Genomic DNA, 22,774 nt, shown 5'->3' with positions numbered 1-22,774 from the left:
GAGGGACATATGTAATACTTACAACAAAAAAGATTTTAAAAGGAAAGTGTGGATAAAAGGGGCCACATGCTGAACTGACAAGCTCAGGGGAGGCCTGCATGGCTGTCTTGCAAACTCAGAGACCTAAAGTAACTACAAAGGATGTTCTGAAATTAAACTTTAATTTAAAAGCAGTTATGGTGAGTAGTTCCGTCCTAGGCAGATATCTTCACTGACAAGATCAACCTTTACCTTACCTGAGCCTGTCTTTTTGCATATATGATAACATACCCTTGAAATGTCTGGGTAACTTGTAACTTCCCTTTTTCTGGACCCCTTGGGGCACAACCTAATGTGCTGGGCGCCAGAACAGATGCCACAAATTCCTTCATTATCATGTTAATTGTCCCTGAACTCACCTAAGTATGTGTCCATCATTTTACTTTTTATCCAATCCCAGGGTTCCCCTGCCCTGCTTTGCTTTATCCCACCTTCTTAACCTATCACCAATGGATTTCATGTAACCCATCTAAGTCCCTCCTTTGATTGCAATGTAACCTGCCATTTTCTGCAGAGCATTATCTCAATTCTTTGAGGTTCTACTTCCCTGCATATGACGACAGTTTGGCTCAAATAAACTCACAAAAATTCTTTACAGATTTCAATGTTTTGTTTGTTTGCATTTGAGAGGGCAGGGCGGGGCAAGGATGAGCTCCTGACTCCACTGTGGAGCAGGGCGGAGTTATCCTCCATTTTGTAACTGGACCCAGCCTAATCAGGGTTAGCCGAGGCAGTGACATCGTCACCAACTGAAGTAAAACCCCTGGACGGGCGAAATTCGCTTTCTCTTCCGCCATGCTGCCGGCGTGAGTGGGACAGAGCCCATGCTAGCATGGAAAAGGCTCTTTTGTTTATTGTATCAGACTCGGCTCCCTGGTGGTCCTTGGGGATCACGAAGTCTGGGCGTAACAGCGTTAATGAAATAAATTAAGGACTTTTAATGTTAAAAATTGCAAGGTTCGGTGTAAGCCACTGTGGTTTCAGTTTTTGTATTGATTATTTCTAGCAAGTCTAATTTTCTCTGACTCAAAGCCTATAGTCTTCAGAGTTTCTAATTAAGTGTGATTTTTTTTTAAATCTATTACACATTGCTGTTTGGCTTTAGCCACTTTAGTTTTAGTGTATTTTGGTTTTATTTCTAAGCCTGCAGACTTGGTTTTCTCATTTATCAAATGGGGATAATCATAATATCAATGTCCCTCTCATAGGATCATTGTGAAGAATAAGTGAGCTAATGCATATAAGCACTTAGCACAGTGCCTAGCACAGATTAATAAATTATTCAAGTTCAAATATCTAACACAAAAGGCCCTTTATGATCAGCTCCTCCTTCCCCCACTATCTCTCTAGACTCATCTCCCTTCAGGTCCTCTCTGTTCCAGTCGGCTTTGTGTCAGCGATTTCTTATTCCTTCACAGAAGATGGTCCTTGCACCTCGAATTTTCTTCCTCCTTTCTCCATCCCTCCCTCCCCCCTCACCCCCTCAGACCTCACTCTAGCTAATTCTTATTTTTCCTTGAAAATGCAACTCAATTCACCCTAGCCGGTTTGACTCAGTGGATAGAGTGTTGATCTGTGGACGGAAGGGTCTTGAGTTGGATTCCAGTCAAAGTTATGTACCTCGGGTGCAGGCTTGATCCCCAGGGTGCATGTGGGAAGCAACCAATTGATGTCTCTCTCTCTCTCTCTCTCTCTCTCTCTCTCTCTCTCTCTCTCTCTCTCTCTCTCTCTCTCTTCCTCTTGATCACTCTTTGTCTTTCCCCCTCCCTTCCACTCTCTCTAAAAATCAATGGGAAAATGCCCTGGGGTGAGGATTAACATAATAAATAAATAAATAAATAAATAAATAGCAACTCAACTCATTTCATCCATAAAGCCTTCTAGTCCTGTTTCTTTCTTCTCTCTGCTTCCATCCCATCTCAAGGATATAACCAGTGTCTTTTTTTTTTTTTTTTTTTTTTTTTTTTTTTTTTTTTTTTTTTTTTTTTTTTTTTTTGGTGTGTGCAACCTAATAAGTGCCAAATAGTTTAATTGAATAACTGAGTGTGCTCAAACATCCCTTCTCTACTGAGAAGTCTTCCTATTACATCCCCTGTCTATGCCTTCTCTTTGCCTTCTTTTCTTTCTCAGTCACTTTCTGACTATTCCCATCTCCCAAGTGAAATCCACTAAATTCCACACCTTTCAGACTGTTACTTTGTCCCAAAGAATGGCAGGGAGGAAAATACACCCTTATAAGCCGGCAACTCCATAAAAGAAAAAACAGATAAATATTCACATTCAACAATTCCCCCTGTACAAAAACTTTCAATGGGTTCCCCTAACCCTTGATAGGAAATCTCAAAGCCTCACCTAGGCCAGACAGGTCTTTTGGGTTCTGGCCTCCACCCTCCTCTCCAGCCCGATTTCATGTCACTTGTCCCCTTGCTCCCAGCAATTCGGCCACACAGAGTTCTCCCTCCTCGACTACCCTGAGCTCCCTACTACTCTGGGGTCTTTGCCCATACTATTCCCTCTTCTTGAAACGCTGCTCCACCCCCACATTCCCTTTACCTGGATGACACTTACTCATTTTTTTTTTTAAATTTTAGAGAGAGGGAAAGGGAGAGAGAGTGGCATCAATGCGAGAGAGAAACATGGATTGCTTGCCTCCTGTATGTGCCCTGACTGGGGATCCAACCTACAGTTTGATATGTGTCCTGACAGGGAATCAAACCGGCAACCCTTTGGTGCATGGGATGATGCTCCAACCAACTGAGCCACACGTGTGAGGGCAGTGACATTTATTCTTAAATGTGTTATCCAAGCTCACTGACACTACTAGACTAGCACCAGTAAACTTCAGCTTTATAAATGGGAATCATACAATATCAAAGGCTAAAAAAAAATTGCAAAATACCTTTGGAAGGTAATTTTTCATAATATCAAGAGCCATAAAACTGTTCACACTCATTGATTTAGGCATCACACTTTCAGGATATATCCAAAAACAGGGATTTCCACCCTTTTTTAAATCAGTCCATCCAGAATATTCCCATAGATGGCACATTTATTCCTATATTATAGCTAAAGCCTATTTGATCTAGGATGTGGATTATGTACAATTCCCATTTCTTGCCACTAAAGAAAACACATTCCATTAAAAGATGTTATTCTGGGAAGAATTTGAATTAAGTAAATAATTCACCAAATGCAGCATTTCACTCATTAATAAATTCTTTGGAAGTTCTGCAACCTATCAAGACACAGCAGTGTCTTGGCATTTAAGTTAAGAACTGTCATCTTTATGAAAGAATGAAAAAATGCATATACATATGAGTTGGATAATAATAATGGTAATAACATCCGCTCTTCTATATCAATGTCCTCATTGCCTCCTCACAAAGGTCCTGTGAGGTAGAAAGAAGGGATTTTTCAAAAATATATTTTTTATTGATTTTTTTACAGAGAGGAAGGAAGAGGGATAGAGAGCTAGATACATCCATCATCTGCCTCCTCCACACCCCCTACTAATGATGTGTCTGCAACCAAGGGACATGCCCTTGACCAGAATCAAACCCGGGACCCTTCAGTCCACAGGCCAACGCTCCATCCACTAAGCCAAACCGGTTTCAGCTAGAAAGAAGGGATTTGTCCTTTCTGGTCTCCAGGTGGAGCCATGGTTCCTATTCATGCAAAATAAGTTGAGAACCAGTGGAGGAAGCCAGCAGGCCATCATGGGTAGATCATGGCCTGGGGACCATGAACCCATGAACCACTAATGTTTTCTGGCTGTGATTCCTTGAGCGTGCCATTCAACTCCCTGGGTCTCATTTTATTCAAACTCCTTCCAAAGTTGTAGAGGGCTTTCAATGGGGCACTGGAAGTGAATGCACTCTGAGAGGTCAAACAAAGACGCCCTGTTTTATTGTGCTGGCTCTGCCCCAGAGCGGGGACCAATACTAATGCTTCGGGTCCAAATGGTGTCTTTCCCTTTATCCACTCATGCTGAGTAACACTCTAGGATTCCTAGTAGGTCTTTATATTGGCACACTTCATACAAGAATAAGACACAATTATAACAAGGCAAAATAAATATTTATTAGAAATCATAAAAGCATTTCTTCAAGGACACTAACATGTTCTTACTCTATTTATGACTTCTTTCTTGAACATAGAGTCTCACACACACAATACTAAGAACAAGTAAGTAGATTAGAATTTAGAAGGATAAGGCACATTCAGTGAGAACAAGATGATAATTCTGCATTTGGAACCGAGATCACAGTAAAAACACAAACAAACATGTAAATCAATGCAGAAATCAAGTATGGCGTACAGGCCAGGATGATGGCCCCTCTGCCTGGGACCCTCCCGAAGCAACGGGACACAGCTCACCAGGCCTTGAGGAAGGAAAGGAACGTCAATAATACTGGGCTCTCTCAGGCAGGAGCCTTCCAAGAGCTTAATGACTTCACAGTACAACCTCGCACACCTTCTTCCACCCCAGGGAAAAAGGTAAGCACCATTTTTACTCCAAATAGATACATCATGTGATGTCCAGAATAATGGATTCTTCCTGAGGCAGAGTTTAGCCAAAGGAAAATTTCCAGCTCAAATCGTTACTTGAGCATGGGAGGTTCCATCCCTGGAATATGCCTTCCCCTTAAATTGCTGAAATGTAAATCATGGCATTTTAACATGCCCTAATATGCCCATGTGTGTATGTGACCTAGTGTGTGTGTGATCTGGTGTGTGTGTGTGTGTGTGTGTGTGTGTGTGTGTGTGTTGTTGTTGTTGTTGTTGTTGTATGACATCTGTATTCACACTTGACTTTCAAACCTGTCAACATGAATCGCCTGAGCAAAAAGCCATAGCCCGCTGACATATGCCAACAACAAAGGCAGACTCAAATTTACTGAATAACTGCTTTTTAAGATGATGGTGCAGGGGGGACGTCTGTGGTCCAGAAACCCGAACACTCCAGTTTCAACCGCTGAGCTATGACTTCCTGCCTGACTATGAACGAGTGCGCTTTCCTTCCTGAGCTCTAGTCCTAGTTGTAAAATAAGAGGACTCGTCCTTTTAACCTGATGCTCTTTGGCCCACTGCTTCCCTTCACCTGAGAAAACCCATCTAGGCTCAGACTAGCTAGGCTGAAAGACTTCTGGGAATGATTATCCAGCACAGCAATGGTCCTGCCAACGAAATCTATCCAGCCCCACAGCTCTCCGTACCTGTGAGAAGACAAAGATCCCATGACTGATTTCTACGTCCCTAACCTCCCAGCTTTTCTTCAAGCAAGAAATGGAAATGGCTTAACCCATGCATATGGGAATCAAAGTGATTCTGGAATTCCCAGCTTCATCATGGAGAACATGGCACCATGGACTCCCTTCAAACCAAGACATCTGTTCTCACTGTATGTAAATGGATAACTCTAGATACAGGACGCTGATCTGCAGGCTAAAAGGACCTCAAAGTTCACCTGTGATCTTTATACATCGTCCCTAATAGATTCTCAACCAGCTTCCGCTTAAACATCTCCAATATCTAGAGCAGTTGCAGGACTGAATGGAACCAAAATCTCTCCCCTGAAATGTCCCACCTTTGGCACTAGTTCTGCCCACATCTGCTCCTCCCACCTCCGTAACAGGCCTTCCCTTTTCCAGAGGACATACCTAGTCCCTGCTCACACCTGAGCCTGGCTTGACCACTGCTGCAGAGCATGCTTGGTGCCTGAGTCAGCAGGAAGGGCACGGACAGCTGCAGACTGTGTGGCTCTCAGGCTGCATCCCTGACCCGGCCCATCAGGGGCACAAAGGCCCAAAGACCACGTTTCTACTCACCCAGGTGCTCGCACCCAGAACAGCCCACAGCGGCTGCTTGGTTTGCACTTCTCCATTGGCCACAAGTCAAATTAACTAGGCAATCGCCACGTCGCCTAAAGGCCAGATTCATTTTTGTGCCATTTCAAAGTAAACTCATGGTTAATATAGTTATCGTTCCACCTCAACAATTCCCACATGTATCCTTTTACCAGACAACCCACACATCGGGAACATGCCTTCCATCTCTACTGCGTTTCTGCCCCCAAACTAGCTCCGTGTAACTTCAGGGGGGAGGAAATCAGAGGATGAGGATCTAAAAGCAAAGCAACTCATCTTGGCAAATGCGCTTTTCTCACACACCTTTTCCCCAGCTTCCAAATTCACAGTTAGCCAAAATACTGAGTGCCAGGGCATTTCGGGTATGTTGCTGACTCCCTCCGATGAGAAACACGGATGTGTCAGAGTAACCTCTGGGGTGTTAGGCCATAGGAATAGAGCAGCTGATAGTTCTGTTTCAGACGAAGCTGGGACCCAGCTCGGAGGCAGGCACTACCGCAGGGCGGGCCAGAAGGAGAGCCAGGCCTCTCTCCCCATCACAGCCTCCAGCTGGCTCCGGAGTGAGCCGGACGCACTGGGGCCGCCTCACACTGTGCATGTCTCATCGGGACTTTTGTGTGCGCAGAGAAAAGCTTTTTGTTTCTGCTCCGGCCACCCTGAGGCCTAGAACATAACACTCCCATCCAATCCCAAACCCTAACGTCTACTTCTCCACTTTTAAAATCATGTACTTCATCGGAAGTAATTCTCATTTAAAACTGAAATGTCCTTTTTCTATTGAAAATAAAATAATAATTTAAAAAAAAACAAACAGTGTTAATTACACTACAAAAAAAATGTCTCTCACTTTGAGACAGTTTGAGCCTTGGGGTGCCAATGGGCACTCGTTCCAAGGGTGGTTTCCTGTTCCCTGAAGGTTCTAGAAGGGCATTTCTGTAACTCACACCCCCTCTCCCCCAGGAGATCGGACTTGTTCAGTCCCCTGAATGTTCTGGAATGGGACCAAGAGTCCCTTCCATTCAGAAGCCCTAGGCTCAGCAGAGGAGAGGAGGGGTGTGTGACTGCATCCCAAGGAGATGCTGGCAGGAAGAAAGTTCCTTTCCTCGGGCCCTGCCCCTTCCCTACGGCTCCTCTTCCAGCCAAGCTGACCTGGTCACCAGCGGGTGAACCCAGGGACTTCAGGAACCGAGGTTTCAGGACTGCTGGCCATGCGTCTACACAAACCCTTCACCAAGTAACAAAATCCAGGGTGTTTTCCACTCAGCAAAACTGGCAACTGCCTCTTGGTTCAGCCCGAGGGTGCCTCCTGCTTCCAGGTGGGAAGAGCCAGGCTCCATCACCAGGCCAAGCCCTCAGCTCGCAGTCCCCGGCCAGCCTGCAGCGCCCATGCGCACACCAGCTCCGGATTCTGCTGCTACACGGAAGTTTCCGGAAACTCCTCTATTTCTTCGAACGCATTGAGGGTGGTTTTGCTGTTGCTCCTGGAAGAATCTTGGATTTTGTTGAAATCTGCTTTTAAAAAACACACACAACACACTATCTTAGAAATACAGCAGTCTGCAAGGTCGGTAATTCCATGTCTCAGTGCACCACCCAGTTTGCTGCTGCCTGACTTTTAGAAGTTATTCCAATGAGGGTTCTAAAGCATCAGAATTAGAAGGGACCAGAGGACCAATTTAACTCAATCCTCCCGTTTCACAGATGGGGAAATCAGGGCCCTCAGACTCAGTTTGCCCAAGCCAGACAGGCCAGACAGGAATGGCTGTCACACGTCCTACCTGCCCGTCTCACGGACCCGGGATCTTCATTGAGGAAGGAAACGTGTGTTTTCCATTCAGTCCACTTCACTTCGTTGATCCTGCGGATGTAATAATCATTGGCACTATTCACAACTGCACCTCATTAAACACAAACAAATAGCATGGCATTTGGGGGGTCCTAGACAGCTCCCCCATCTCTCCCAGGGATCAGGGTTTGAAACCTGCCCAAGTCCCCATTTTCCCAGGCCTCCAGGGCTCAGTCTCCTCCCAGTGTGTGAGCCCCCAAAACTCAGAGAGGCAGAACAGGGACTTCTTAAGACAGCAGCAGCTGAAGCCGGTTTGGCTCAGTGGTAGAGCGTCGGTCTGCGGACTGAAAGGTCTCGGGCTCGATTCCGGTCAAGGGCATGTACATTGGTTGCGGGCACATCCCCAGTAGGGGATGTGCAAGAGGCAGCTGGTCGATGTTTCTCTCTCATCGACGTTTCTAGCTCTCTATCTCTCTCCCTTCCTCTCTGTAAAAAATCAATAAAATATAAAAATTAAAAATAAATAAATAAAAGACAGCAGCAGTGCGCCTGACTGGTGAGGGGCAGTTTTTGGGGAAGGAGGGAGGGCAGTAAAGGAGGAGGGGGGGGAGGAGCTAGGGCCCCCGCTGAGAAGATGTGAGAGCGTATGAATGAAAAACATAGACCAGCAAACTCATTAGTCAACAGAGCCAAATATTAGCAGTACAACAATTGAAATTTATTTTAAGAGCCAAACTTTTTAAACAGGTAGGTACATTGTCATTAACTTAATTAGGGTACTCCTTCAATCGCACTGTCCGTGCGCACCCGCACATGGTATTTTGTGGAAGAGCCACACTCAAGGGGCTAAAGAGCCACATGTGGCTCGCGAGCCGCAGTTGGCCGACCATTGGCATAGACGGTTAACTAGGGTTAAGGTGGCAGTAGAAGGTGGTTGAGATTCAAGCAGCCAAAGAGTGAGCAGTGTCTACGGTGTTGGATCACAACTGGCAGCGGCAGTTTGGCTAAAGTTCACACTCAGAGACCATCTCTACCATGAATGTGTCAGAATCAGAGACAATCACAGAGGGAAATGATGGCGGGGGGCGGTTTCAGTCAGAGAAGTAGAAAGGAAGGTGGTCTGTAGGGTCAGTCAGTCAGATGGGGTAGGAAGAGATGGACTGGGCAAGAAAGACAGTCATGGCAGGTGCAAGCACTTTTTTAAAATAAAAAAACTTGGCATTTGTCCAAGGTAGCTGTCTCATTTCCATCGCCAGTGACAGTGTGCCTCTGATCCCCTATGTCACTGACCTGCAGGGTGGCCAGAGGACAGAGTGCCACTTGGAAAGCCTTCCCTGAGCTCTCCTCAGGAAAGGGAGGGGCTGGGAGGCCGTCCACCCACACAGAGAGGGACCGAGGAGCAGGGTCTCCCTTCCTGCCCCTCCTGCTGCTCCGGAAGCCTCGTCCCAGGCCAGCGGCCCTGGAAGGGCACATCGCCTTCTGGGGCGTCCAGCACAGAGCGTGGCTGTGGGAGGCACACAGGGCGGCACTGCTTCCCCAGCAGTCACTGACCTGCCCTCCTGACCCCCAGAGGCCGCCCAGGAGGGCCCTCCCCCTCCCCCTCCGTTACCGCAGACACAGCCGGAAATCTTCCTCTGCCACTTTACACAGCTCTCCCGTCCGGAACCTGCTCCGCAGCCATTCCGGCAACATCTTCTCAAACTCCAAGATCGTCCTGGCTCTCTGGGGACAGAAACCAGCCTAAGCACGTCGCCAAGGAGCCAGCCCAGGAGCACAGTTGTATGTGAGTGTGCACACATGCACGCACACACATACACATACACACAAAGTGCGCACACACAAAGTACACACACACAAGTACATATACACATAAATGCGTGCATACATACACACACAAGCACACACACTAAGTACACACCCACAAGTTCATGCCCATATACACACACAAATACACACCCACAAGTGCATGTACACATACACACACACAAAGTACATACCCATAAGTCCATACACAAGTGCACACATGTAAAGTACACACCCACAAGTGCATGCACACATACACACACAAAGTACATACCCACAAGTCCATACATAAGAGCACACATGTAAAGTACACACCCACAAGTGCATGCACGTATACACAAACAAATGCATGTGCACACAGCCCACTCCAACCCCACTGGAAGCTTAGTGCATAGAACCTGAGGTTCAGCTAATCTACAGAATTCAAAAATGAAAAACCAGAAAACCTGGGAAAGGTGTCCAAATTGCTTTAAACATGACATAAACAATGTTTCTGGAAGTCCAGGCGCTTCCTAACTGAAAATGTTAGGATCCTGGGTCTCACAGTGACGGGAAGTGCAGGCGTCATGTGGTCCCATTTTCATCCTAGGCTTAGAATCCCCTCGGTGGCAGCTTTCCTGGCAATAATTTGTCCAATCTCTCCTAAATATTATGGACAAGCCAATGAAGAAGGCCCTAGTAACTAGAAAATTCCTTTTGTCAAATCAAAGCTTTTTTTCTTGTAGTTGCCCCATATACTTCAGTGCTGCCTTCTGGCATCATAGAGGGAAGTTGCTCCCTCTTTCACAAGCTCTGCAGGTATCTGAAGAGATGTCACCTCCTCAAGCCTAGCCTCAGTGCCATTTCTCATAAGGCACGGTTTCCTGCCCTCTCCCAAGCCTGCTCACCACCTCCGGCCTTACTGTGGTGGTGTCCTCAGCATGTAAGGCCCGCAGTAGGTGAGGACGGTTGAGGCCAGGATGGAGGAGAGCAGAATTATCACCTCCCTTGTGCTATGCCCTTATACTCCTCTGAATGTAACCTAAGGTCACATTTCAACATCCACATATCACACCATGACTCTGAGCAGAGCACTCCCATAAGCCTGAGTTGCTCTCACACCTGCTGTTGACCCTTATACTCCAGGAACCGAGGCCAATGCTTCCTCAAACCTGGCCAAGCCCAGGGAGCTTATGCAGATTCCCAGGCCTCGCCCCAGCTCCCCCAGCGCTGGTGGTCAATGGCGTGTGGTGAATGGAGTCCCCGTGAAGGCTCCGCACCAGGTCTCCCAGGCTCACCTGCAGGCGCCAGATGCGCTCGCTCTCCTTGGAGACGTTCTCCACGGTCTCCCCCATGAGGGCGATGAGCATGTTGAGGAGGAGGACGAAGGTGAGGATGACATAGGTGATGAGCAGGAACAGGAAGAGGATGGGGTACTTGGAGTTCTGCTGGATGTTCAGGTCGCCCAAGCCGATGGTGAGTTTGAAGAGTTCCAGCACTGCGTCGCTGAAGCTGCCGTAGGAGCTGCACTCCTTGTTGTCCTCGGGACACTTCTCAATCAGCGAGGCCAGGGCTGGGAGGACATACCAGGGTGCTCTCGTCAGCCTCTGGGCCTGGTTCATTTCCCAAAAAGCTCACGCCTACGTGCAGGTACACACATGCCCCTACACACTGCGGGCCTGCCTCCTGCCCGCTTCCTCTGGCCCTTTCAGCTCCATCTCCAGCCCCAGCTCTCCCAGAAGAGCTGGTTCTCTGCAGAAAGCCCTTCTTGCCTAACAAAGCCCATGCCCTTCTGTGCCTCCTTTACTCCACCGTCCGACCCTTGATCGCTCGCAGCCCTGCTGAGTTGCTAATTGTAATCTATGTGTGGCCCTGGCTCCCCATCCAGGCTTTGAGCTCCCGACTTCCTGTAGCCCAGGTCCTCTCCACAAGACTGAGGTCCTGAGTGTCCCCCCAATGCTCTGTAGTGAGACCCCCTGGCCAAGGCCTGAAGCCCTCTCTTCTCCTCTTTCCAACACACTACAGCAGTGGCTCTTTGCTGGCTGACTGAGTGGATGGTCAAATGAATGAGTAAATAGATGGATGAATAAACAAGATAATGAAAGATCAAATAAATAAGCAAATTATGACACAGAAAGGGTAGCAGGCAGATGGAAACAGCAGCTTAGCTTCAAATGCCAATGACCACTGGGGGGGGGGGGGGGGGGGAGAACCGGCATGGAAATATAAGACCTAATCTCCCCATGCAGCGGTCAGAAATAGAACCAGGTTGTGCTGGTCCTATTTGTTGTAAACGGAGAAGTTTTTAAGAGGAGGCCTCTCATCCCTGAGAGACAAAAGGCTCTCACAGGTCTGTCTGAAGCAAACGCTGAGAATTCATAAAGTGGAGGGCCAAAGGGGAGTACCTCAGTTCATTACTTCCTTCCTAGTTTTCAAAGGCCATCGTCAAATTTCTGTGACTTCACTTCCCCATCTGTAAAATGGGGCCAAAAAACCCCTGCCCAGCCTCTCTCGGTTGTGAGGGTCACGTGGGTGGGTGTGAAAGTGGGAGGCACATCCCACAGTGGGGATGGATGAGAGCGACAGGCCTCGTTGCATCATAGAGTCTAAGCCTCAGTCACCTTACAATCAGGGATGATGATTCCCCCTTGACTGAGATGCGAGAGAAGAAAAAGATGATTGGAAAATGCTAAGCACAGCAAGGCTCTGTGGTTGCTGATGTAATTGCTGCTGAGACTTTGTCATTCTGACATCTGTATAAAGTGCTTTACAAATGTGGGAGTTACTATTCTTTATAAATCAATTACCTACTCCGAATCCAAGTAAGAACACGATATATACAAACAAGAACTTCAGAACATCATGCAAAATGACCTACAAAGAAAAAAGAATGATTTGAGAGTGAGATCTGAGGACATAATCACCATACCCCGATCTCGCTGCTTCTCCCACCCTAACCATGGCCTCAACTCAGGCCCTTCTCCCTTACCCTTGTCCACGTCCCCCTGGTGCTCCAAAGCTCAGCTCTGGACCCCACCTTCTCCAAGAAGCCTTCTGTTCCTGCTCTCCTCCCTGCTTCCCGCTCCCTCCTGAAAGATAGTCGGTCTCTGTCCCTACTGATTCACTCTGTCCATGAGCACCTGTCCCTACTGATTCACGTCTGGGATCCTCCCTCTTCCTGGGGCAGTGGTGTGCTGGAGCCAGCTCATACCAGCTCACCAGAGCTGCCTATTATAATTTCCTGAATTGTGTGAGCTGGTTGTTAAACATGGCCACTAATAAAAATTAAATCATATCAACTTATAAGTAAATATATTATATGAAAAATAGAGATAATAGTCAAAACTCATCACTTCTTAGTTATCTTACTACATTTTAGAATTACCTATGCTCTCAAGGTTATTTACATCTATTGTAGCTATATGGTGGTAATACTATTAACAGTGTTACTGTGCATCTCTTCCCAGCTCCATGTTCAAAGATGTCATGTTGGTAGCTGGAACCACTAGGGTGGGAGTAATTATACCATAGATATTGGTAAATGTGCCCAGCTGGTGTGGCTCAGTGGTTGAGCATCAACTCATGAACTAGGAAGTCATGATTCAATTCCTGGTCATGGTACATTGGGGTTGTGGGCTCCATTGCATGTGGGAGGCAGCCGATCAATGATTCTCATCATCAATGTTTCTATCCTTCTCTCTCTCTCTCTCCCTTCCTCTCTCTAAAATCAATAAAAATATTTTTTAAAGAAATTGGAAAAACTACAAATCAGAGATTGACTCATTGTTTTGTTGATTGCCTAGATCTAGATGTAAGAGAGCCATGGAGAAAATGTTAAAGCAAATTAAACTTAAAAATGTGTCCTATCTGTAGCTGCTACATTGTGAATAACACAAAATAATGAAATGGTCTTCTAATATTTGAATACCATTATCCAACTCAGAAAAGAAGTGGCTCACATCACAACTGAAAGTTCTGCCATGTCTTCATTTTCACCTTCATTTTATTCCTTAGAGAAAAATATCAACCAACACTTATGTCGTAGAAGAACACTCGTTTGTCGGTTGAAACCATTGGTTAGCAACAGATATAAGCACTCAACAAAAATCAGCAACTTGCCCTAACCGGTTTAGCTCAGTGGATAGAGCATCGGCCTGCGGACTCAAGGGTCCCAGGTTGGATTCCGGTCAAAGGCATGTACCGTGGTTGCGGGCACATACCCAGTGGGGAATGTGCAGGAGGCAGCAGATTGATGTTTCTCTCTCATCGATGTTTCTAACTCTCCCTCTCCCTCTCCCTTCCTCTCTGTAAAAAATCAATAAAAAATAGTTTTTTAAAAATCAACAACTTACTCAGTGAGACTCTACTAGCTATGTGGAATTTACTAAGATAGTATTGTATGTTTTATTAGAAAGGGAACTGTGTGTTACATCCTTTAAATAATAAATTCTATAATAACCATTTATGAATCTGTGTGTGTGTGTGTGTGTGTGTGTGTGTGTGTCCCAGTTGTTAAATACTCACCAGCACACCACTACCTGGAGCTGAGAACATTCCTTCCCCAAGTGTATCCCTTCTCAATGCCCCACAAACCCAGGCATTTTAGGGTCTGGACACTTAAAGCTGACCAAAGGCAAATGGAGACAGTGGCTTAAATAAATAAAGAGCAGCAGTCTGCCCTGTGGGCCAGCCCCCTTTGCTCTCCAGACCTCAGTTTCCCCATCTGAAAAGTGAGCATCCTCTGAGGGCCCTCCCAGCCTGCACATCTCTGATGCTCGGAGGACCCGAACCAACCTTCTGGATCATGACGCTGTACATGCCCATGGACTGGAACCCCCGCGTGTAGTAGAGCATGTTCGCCCAGCCCAGGGCCATGGCCAGCACCAGGCAGGCGAGGTACTCTTTGTAGGCAAACAAGTACAAGAAGACAGACAGTATCACAAGCACAGCTTGGACAAAACTGTTCAGGAGACACAGGAGACAAGGGCCTTACTTACTTGGAGCAACGGACTTTTTAAAAGCACAGATCCCCAAGGCCCCACCAGGTTCTGGTTCAGAGGACCTGGAGAGCAGCCCCGGAGGCTGTATGTTTTTAAATCACCCACATGACTTCCTTCTTAAACCCCTCTATGATTCTCACATAGACTAGGGAACCACTGGGGTAGAGAAAGGATACAATGGGTAATTGCATGTGTAATCAAAATGATAAAAGCTGAAAACATCTATACTTATAAGCCAATCATAACAAAAGTATCCTCTAACCTACTTTGTGTGTGTGTGTGTGTGTGTGTGTGTGTGTGTGTGTGTTTAATTTTTTAACAGCATGGACCGACCTGGAGGTGATTGTGCCAAGTGAAATAAACCAGTCACAAAAAAATAAATACCGTAGGATTTCACTGATATGATGTCCTTAGAGTGGTCAAATCAAATTCATAGAGACAAAGCAGAATGGAGGTCACCAAGAACTGGGGGAGGGGAATCGGGACGGGCTGTTTAATGGCTATAGTTCAGGTTTTGCCAGATGAAAAGAAATCTAGAGATTGGCGGCACAGCGTCGTGAACACTTAAAAATGGTTAAGGTGGTCACTTTTATGTTATGTGTATTTTCCCACAACAACTTAAAATATTTCAAGTACCATATATACCAAATATACAAGATCGAAATCTACTCCTAAACAGTGTGTGTTGTGGTATCTACACTCACAGGACCTCAGTAATTCAGGCATCTGGATAAAAATCTTCTCTTGCGTCTTCCATCAGACAGTCCCCACCGTTAGAAAATAACTGGGCACAGGCCACCTTGTTTTTCTCCTGCAGTGACAGGCAAATGTTTGGGTGCTGGGAGAACTGGGGAGTAAAGGGAAGAAGCACATCTACACCTTTCTCTATGCTAACAAAACAGCCAACAAGCAAAAGAGCTTGACAAGGCATCAGTGCCTTTTGCCTGCACTGAAACCACTGGCTGTACAAATGGTTCTTCTCTGGAACCACCATACTTTCTCAAAGGTGACAAACTCTCCTGTGACTTGCATTGTGGGGCAGTGCCGCCCCGGCCTATCTATCCTTCACTGCAGTGTCTGGGGGCCCCACCTGCTCACAGGGATGAAGAGCTTGGTTTACGCCTCTGGCAGGCAGGTACACCCTTAATAAAACACCTTAATAAAAAAGCCTCCAGGTCCTACAGACCCAGCCTCCCGAAGAACTCAGAGCAGGGACTTCAGGGCATCCACGCAGTTATGAAGCCAACATTCTTCAACGCATGCGCAGGTTCCATCGGCCTCTGCTCATTCAGAGACAGGTCCTCTGAGGTCAGCTGCACACGACCTCCTTCAGACAGGCCCGGGCTAGGTTTTCCGGCAAGAGCCCAATGGTAGCCAAGCCTGGCATGAGGAGGGGATGATGGAGCAGGACTGGCTTCAGTACCACTGACGTTCCGAGTGACTGGGAGGGACTCGCTTCCCTGCTCTGGGCCTCAGTTTCCGTACCAGCAGATGAGACTCAGTGATTCCTCAAACACTTTCCAGCTCTGGTCTGCCAGGGTCCAAGATGGTACTTCTAGATCCCATGCAACTTGGAGGAACTGGCTAGGAACCCTCCATAAGAAGGGAAACAGCAGTGCTGAGCCTCTCCGTGCCCTCCCCCAGCTGCCTGCCACCTGGGGCTCCAGGACAGGGTGGAGTCAGCCATCCCTGCAGCCAGATGAGGGCACTGTCCTAGTGTTTTCTGAGCCTCTCTCTGGGCATCTAGGTATGTGTCTCTCTTACTAGAAGTGAGAAAGGCGGTCCCTAGCCATGGGAGCGTAGCAGATTGGCTGGGACCGGCCGACGTGGGAGGGCACTCGTTTCAGAGGGACACAGCGACCACCACATAGGACCTCAGCCCTGCCTGTGAGCTGGCGGCCAAGGGGACGGGCCTACTTACAAGACAAAGTGAAACCAGGCATCGGAGAGGATGGACTGCAGATCTGAGGGTCTCAGCAGGAAGATCGCGATGCCCTGAGGCCAGAAAGGAAAGGAAGGCTTCAGCCTCTTCCTGTCTCTCAGTTGTGGGGTGGAGGGGTGTCTGAGGATGGGGGCTCTCCCCAGGCCTGAGACTCAGTGTGTGAAGGCCCAGCCAGAATCCAGGTGAGGGCTACTGAGGGGCCCTGTGCCTGGAGAGCAGAGGTGAGCCCAGGGTGCAGGCTCCTCTGATCTTGGTGTATCTCTCACCCTCACCCTCACCCCCACCCCAGAACCTGCGAGGCAGCACAACATGTAGCTACCTGCCATCCCCCAAGCACAGGGATGGCAAAAGTAGGTGAATAATAATAATAATAATAAAGAATACAATAATTAATAAATAATGGTACAGGAATCAGCCCTGTGCTTCAAGTACTCACAACTGTGGACCTACTTTTGCCCACCACCTTGGAGCCTTAGTTCAGACTGAGATGCCCACTCAGGAATGATCTTCTCAGCCGTGTCCTCAGGCCCACTTCTACCATGAGGAGTGCCATCTCTGCACTCAAGCCTTCCCTCCTTCCCCTGCCCCCAGTAGAGGTCATCTCTTTTCTTCTGAGCACCGAACCCAATGCAGGGCCTCTTCGCAGTCTATCGCAAAGTCTAGAAGTTTGTGTCCCTTGGAAATCCCCTACCAGACCGTGAGCTCAAGAAGACAGCTCTTCCCTCCCTATCACCGCCCCCGGGGCTCCACATTAGATGATGTTGACTCATTGGTTGGATGAGTCAACATCATCTAATAATCTACCTGTTGACTCATTGGTTGGATGGATGGATAAATGGACCAATCAAATGATCAATTGATAAACAGATGGAAGGATGGAAGGACAGAGGGTAAGGATGAATGGGTATTCAGATGGATGAATGAGTGGCTGGGTCACTGAGAGAGGGCAGGTGGTTGAATGAGTGGACAGAGAGGAGAGGAAGATGATGGGTAGATAAATGGCAAATAGATGGACAGATGGGTGGAGGGGTACATAGGAGAAGTAGGTAAGATAGACCTGCTTGATTATTTATTTCCACTTTGTGACTAAGAAATCTAAAGCCTAGAAGGGGGATGGCTCCCCAGAACCCCCCAGCAGTAATGGCAGAACAGGGAGGGACCAAAACTAAGCCTGCTGTCACCTGCCTGCATCGCAGGCCAGTCCGGAGGGTTCAGTGGCCCACTCACCTCCTTCACTGCGATGCACATGGCCCAGATGAGCACGAACATCCTTCCCAGGAGCTGCAGCCACCCCATCTTGTGCGTCAGGGCCAAGGGGTGTGGCAGGGCCTGGGGAGAAGGAGAGGAATGGAGGGTGCAGGGTGGGGAGTGAGGAGGGCAGGGGTAGTGCCAGCTCTGGAGGGACCTTGCAGAACCCTCGGGCTGGGCCGGAGCCAGCAGGAAGCCCGGTCTCTGCACAGGGCTAGGGGAGGAATGGCAGACCCGGGCCCTGCTTCCCCCACCCGCGCTGGGAATCCAGATCTCTGCAGCGAGGAACATGCTCACAGCCCTCACTCCTCCTCACAGGACCCCATCCATATTCAGACACTCACAGGACCTCATCACAGTCAAATAAAGCTGAAACTCTGCGCCCGGGATAATGGATGGAAGCTAAGGCCCAGGGTGGTGGGAAGTCTTGTGTAAGTGACCTGCCCCGCTCCACCACCCCCCCCCCCCCGCCCCTTACTGCCCCACTCCCATATCCTGTGGCCCGCACATCAGAAACACCCAATCAGCCGAAACCGGTTTGGCTCAGTGGATAGAGCATCGGCCTGCGGACTGAAAGGTCCTGGGTTCGATTCCGGTCAAGGGCATGTACCATGGTTGCGGGTACATCCCCAGTAGGGGGTGTGCAAGAGGCAGCTGATTGATGATTCTCTCTCATCGATGTTTCTAGCTCTCCATCCCTCTCTCTTCCTCTCTGTAAAAAAAAAAAAAAAAAAATCAATAAAATGTATTTAAAAAGCCCAGCTAAGCTCCGGAGACATAACCAGTTCCCTAGGAACTGTGAGGGATGACCATTAATTAGGAAAGCCCAAGAAAATCTCTGGGCCTCTCTGGGCCTCGGTTTCCCCATCTGCACATGGGGCGGCTCCACGCTTCTGCAGCCCTGACCCCCCCACCCTCCCCATCAAGGGGCCCACGTACCTCCTCCTCCCGGGGTCGGTAGTAGGAGATGAGCGTCAGCGTGATGTTGTAGAAGAAGTAAAAGAAGAAGGACAGGAAGAACATGTACTTGGCAAACTTCTTCCACTTGATACGCAGCAGCGTGTGCAGGGGCTCCAGGGTCAGCATCTCGTGCCGGTTCTGGGGGTACACGGCCACAGTCACCACGGAGGCCAAGGGGAGAGGAACCACTGTCAAAGGCCCCCATTTCAAAGGAAGCTCTGAGACAGCACTGCCCAGCAGGGGGCAGTCATTCTGACCAACGGACTGGTTTGGCAGGAAATGTCAGGAGAGCAATTTCCAGCTGCCGAGGCTCCTTGCCAGCGGGCCCGAATGCCTCAGGAGCTGGGCTCCCAGCGGGAGCATCAGCCGGTCTGCTCTGTGGGAAGCAAGGGCTGGAAGGGAGAAGGAGCATGCCTGAGGGTCTGGCTCCAACTGAGCCCCTCTTCGCTGTGCAACCTTAGGAAAGCCCCTGACCTTTCTGGTCCTGCATCTCCTCATCTGTACAACCGATATCCATCAAGCTGCCCTGCCCACTAGGCTGCCCGGAGGGTCCATGAAGAACCCAGGCAAGGCAAGCTCTGGGAAGCATGATTCTTGGTAAAATGTAAAGACCGAAGATTCATTTTCCCCCAAAGCCAAAAGCTCTCACTGCTGATCCTATCTCTTCCCCTCACCGCCCCTTCTTGCCTCCTCCAGGGAGGCTTCCCTGATTGCCACAACTATGCACTCCCTGTCCCTCACTTGGGGCCAGGTTTGGGGGAAAAGGGGATTCCAAGCATGGCCACAGAGAATGAGTAGGGTGGTAATGGGGGAGGGCGGGGGGAGGAGAAGATCAACACCAGCCATCCCCACTCCCACGACCAGATCCACATGGCCCAGGACGCTGGGGCCAGGAGACCCTCACCCAAGGAGCCCTGGAACAAGTGAACCCCACACAGGCCCTGCCATATTGTGCCAACTCTGCCCATTGAGGCAAAGGAATGGGGGATTGCAGGCATGTCCAGCTAGAGGCATGGGGTCTTCCCAGTGTCCCCAGAGCCCGCCCCTCCCCCGGGCCCTTCCCCAGCCCCGGGGAGACCCACGTCAATGTTGGTATTGTAGACAATGATTTCCAGCACCGAGTTGTCGGTTGTGGTATCTACGTTGGTGAGGTCGTAGAGCGAGGATGAAACGGGCCCATATGCCCAGTCGGTGAACTTCCTGGACAAGCTCCGGAGTGGCTTCTCCTTGATCTCACGACCGAGGATGTACTTCAGGATCTGGGGACAGGAAGTGGGACAACTCTCAGCCACAGAATGGAGTCAGGAAGAGGCTCTTAAACCCCAGGTCAGTGAAGAATCTGGGAACCTACAATTATGGGAGATAATTTCTGCTAGGCCTGGATCTGAGGAGAAACTAGAAGTCTTCCAGTTTCCCCATCCCACCCTCAATTAAGACCTGCCAGCTGAGGCTCCCTGTTCTGACCAGACACACGGAGATGTAAGACACCAGCCTTACAGAGAGGCGGGGGGGTGAGGGGGGCCCTCTAAGTCAGTGATCCTCAAACTCTGCTGCATAGTAGGTCATTGGGGGAACATTAAAAAGTCCCACTTCACCCTGGCTGGTTTGGCTCAGTGGATAGAGCATTGACCTGTGAACTGAAGGGTCCCCGACTCGATTCCAGTCAAGGACACGTGCCTCAGTTGCAGACTCAATTCCTGGCCCGGTTGGGAGGCTACTAATCAATGTGTCTCTCTTGAATTGATGTTTCTCTCTGTCTCTCCCCCTCCTGCTCTCTCCAAAAATTCTATATAATAATATCATAGTGTAACATGCAAATCAACCCAACGGCCGAACAGTGGAATGACCATCCAGATGACCATCCCAACAACCATCTGGGACCCGCTATGACACCCACTGCCACCAGGCCAGCCAGGCGGGTGCAATGCGATTGGTCAGGGGCCCAGCCATCGCCCCATGTTCGCCCCGCACTGGGAGGCCCAGGCCATGAGCTTGTGGGGCAATCAATTGAGGGGCTCCACAATCTCCCCAAAGAGGAAGGCCCAGGCCACCCACTGGCGGGCTGCAATGGGTGGACCGGGCCTCCCTCTGTGAGGGAAGTCCGGGTCCCGGGTGCCAGAGGGAAGCCGGTGCTGGCAGGCAGGGGAAGGAAGGCCTACTCTTGCACGAATTTCATGCATCGGGCCTCTAGTAAATAAATAAATACATGCATACATAGTCCCACACCACTGACTGACTCAATCCAAGTCTCTGGAGGGAGCCCAGGCATCTGGGTGGTTCCAAGGGGCAGGCCGGATGGGTAGCCTGCTCTCCAGCTCACTATGCCCCGAAAGCTGCATTTTGGGGTATCCTAGCACCCTGGGAGCCAGAGCTTCCCAAGGCCCGGCAGGAGGGACCTGTTAAAGAGGACAGTGACAGAGCCCTGGTCTCCCGTGAGTCAGTGGGTCTCCCATCTCCTCTCACCCAGAAGCCTTGTCTGCACAGCCCAGGCAGAGAGCTCCCCAAAGTCAGTGTCTGTGTCTTAAGCACAGAAAGAGAGGTGGGGGGAGGGGGTAACACAATTCCTCCTTTGTCAAAGCTGTTCTCCATTCCTTCCTCCCCCAACAAGACAATGAAAAGGTCCCTTGTGGGACCAGTCCTGACCACTGAACCAGGGCCCAAGGCCCTTGGGGCACCCGTTCCCCACCCCATCCCCCCACCTTGATCTCAGACCAAGCGTGGCTCCAACCACCAGGGGGTGTGAGCTCCAGTCTCCACCAAGGCTCCCGGGTAAGCCTTGAGTTCCATGGCCGCATCACACGAGCACAAAGGGCCATAGCAGTCACGTGCTCTGCTGGGCCCTTGGCTCAGCGTTTCCACCCGAGGGGCAGGCTGGGATCACTCCAGAGACGGGACTAGCAGCCCATCGGCTCCGGATCCCAAGCAGCCATTCTGGGGCTCCTGTCCTCATGAGAGGCTGAAGGCCCCCCAGGGTCAGACACTCAGCCACACTCAGCACCCAGCACCCAGGAATCCTCAGCCACAGGCATTGGCGATTGTGTCATGCAGCCTTAAGGCTCCCCCACTCTGGGGGAGACAGAAGAAACACGGAGTGTGAGGGCCTAAATCCGGAGGGTGGGCTTGCGCACTGCCTCTCGGCGGCTCGGTGCGGCCATCAAAACAAGCCCCGCTCGGCCACAGCTGCCCTTCTGAGCCTAAGACGTTCCCCTGGCCGAGGCGTGACCTATGGGGCCTCTCAGGCTGGCAGCCGGTAGAGTGCCCCCTGCCCTCCCACCTGCCCCCAAGCCCCACCTCGGCCTTGCCCATCTTGGCGGCCAGCTGCAGCGGGGTGAGGCCGTCATTGTTGCGCATGGTCTCCAGCTCCCAGTTTCCACTCCTCAGCAAGATCATGTCATACATGCGCTTGACGAAGTCGTTCTGTGTCTTGAAGTCTTCGGCCACGGTCACCAGGGCGTGGAGGATGTTGTTGCCCCGGGAGTCCTGCGAGGTGATGTCTGTCAGCTCGTTCTCCATCAGCAGCTGCACGATCTCGGGCTGGTTGGTACACGCTGCCAAGGCCAGGGGTGTCTCGCCTGGAGTGGGAGGAGAACACTGGGGTTCGGTTCTCTCATGGAGCAGAGTAGTGTTCCCCAGGTCCCAGGACTGAAGCCCCTATCCTGACCATCTCAGGAGGATAGACCCCTGAGGCTTCCTCGTCCCAGCCCCCCCTGATGGGAAGTTGTGGCACGAAGATGTTTGCTAGATCATTGCAATAACGGCTGCGAGTGGTCGGCAAACTCATTAGTCAGCAGAGCCAAACATCAACAGTACAACGGCTGACGTTTCTGTTGAGAGCCAAATTTTTTAAACTTAAACTTCTTCTAACGCCACTTCTTCAACATAGACTCACCCATGGTATTTTGTGGAAGAGCCACCCTCAGGGGGCCAAAGAGCCGCATGTGGCTCTCAAGCTGCAGTTTGCCGACCATGGCAATAACCCCTTCTCTAAAACACACCAAGCATTTCCCTGCCTCAGGACCTTTGCACAGGCTGTTCTCCTACCTGTAATGCTGTTTCTCAGATATCTGCATCCCTCCCTCCCTCACTTCCTCCAAGTCTTTGTTCAAATGTCACCTTTTCAATGAGTCACCCTAACTGTCCTATTTAAAAT

General features: G+C 49.6%; 1 protein-coding gene across 1 annotated transcript; it reads right to left on the bottom strand.

The window, feature by feature from the left end:
- Nucleotides 1–4,097: 4,097 nt before the first annotated feature.
- On the bottom strand, nt 4,098–22,275 carry TRPV3 (transient receptor potential cation channel subfamily V member 3; the record flags this gene model as incomplete). The annotated part of the gene is made up of 11 exons (XM_036408395.1): nt 4,098–7,415; nt 7,685–7,764; nt 9,302–9,414; nt 10,773–11,047; nt 12,282–12,348; nt 14,269–14,434; nt 16,396–16,469; nt 17,644–17,745; nt 18,604–18,762; nt 19,707–19,883; nt 21,916–22,275. Coding segments are annotated over 11 exons (1,668 nt in total), but the record flags the coding sequence as incomplete, so codon positions are not given.
- Nucleotides 22,276–22,774: the final 499 nt, after the last annotated feature.

Source organism: Pipistrellus kuhlii, unplaced genomic scaffold (assembly GCF_014108245.1).
Source record: "Pipistrellus kuhlii isolate mPipKuh1 unplaced genomic scaffold, mPipKuh1.p scaffold_m20_p_39, whole genome shotgun sequence".
NCBI classification, from domain to species: domain Eukaryota; kingdom Metazoa; phylum Chordata; class Mammalia; order Chiroptera; family Vespertilionidae; genus Pipistrellus; species Pipistrellus kuhlii.
Note: the sequence above shows the minus strand (reverse complement) of the source record. Positions and strands in the feature narration are given on the sequence as shown.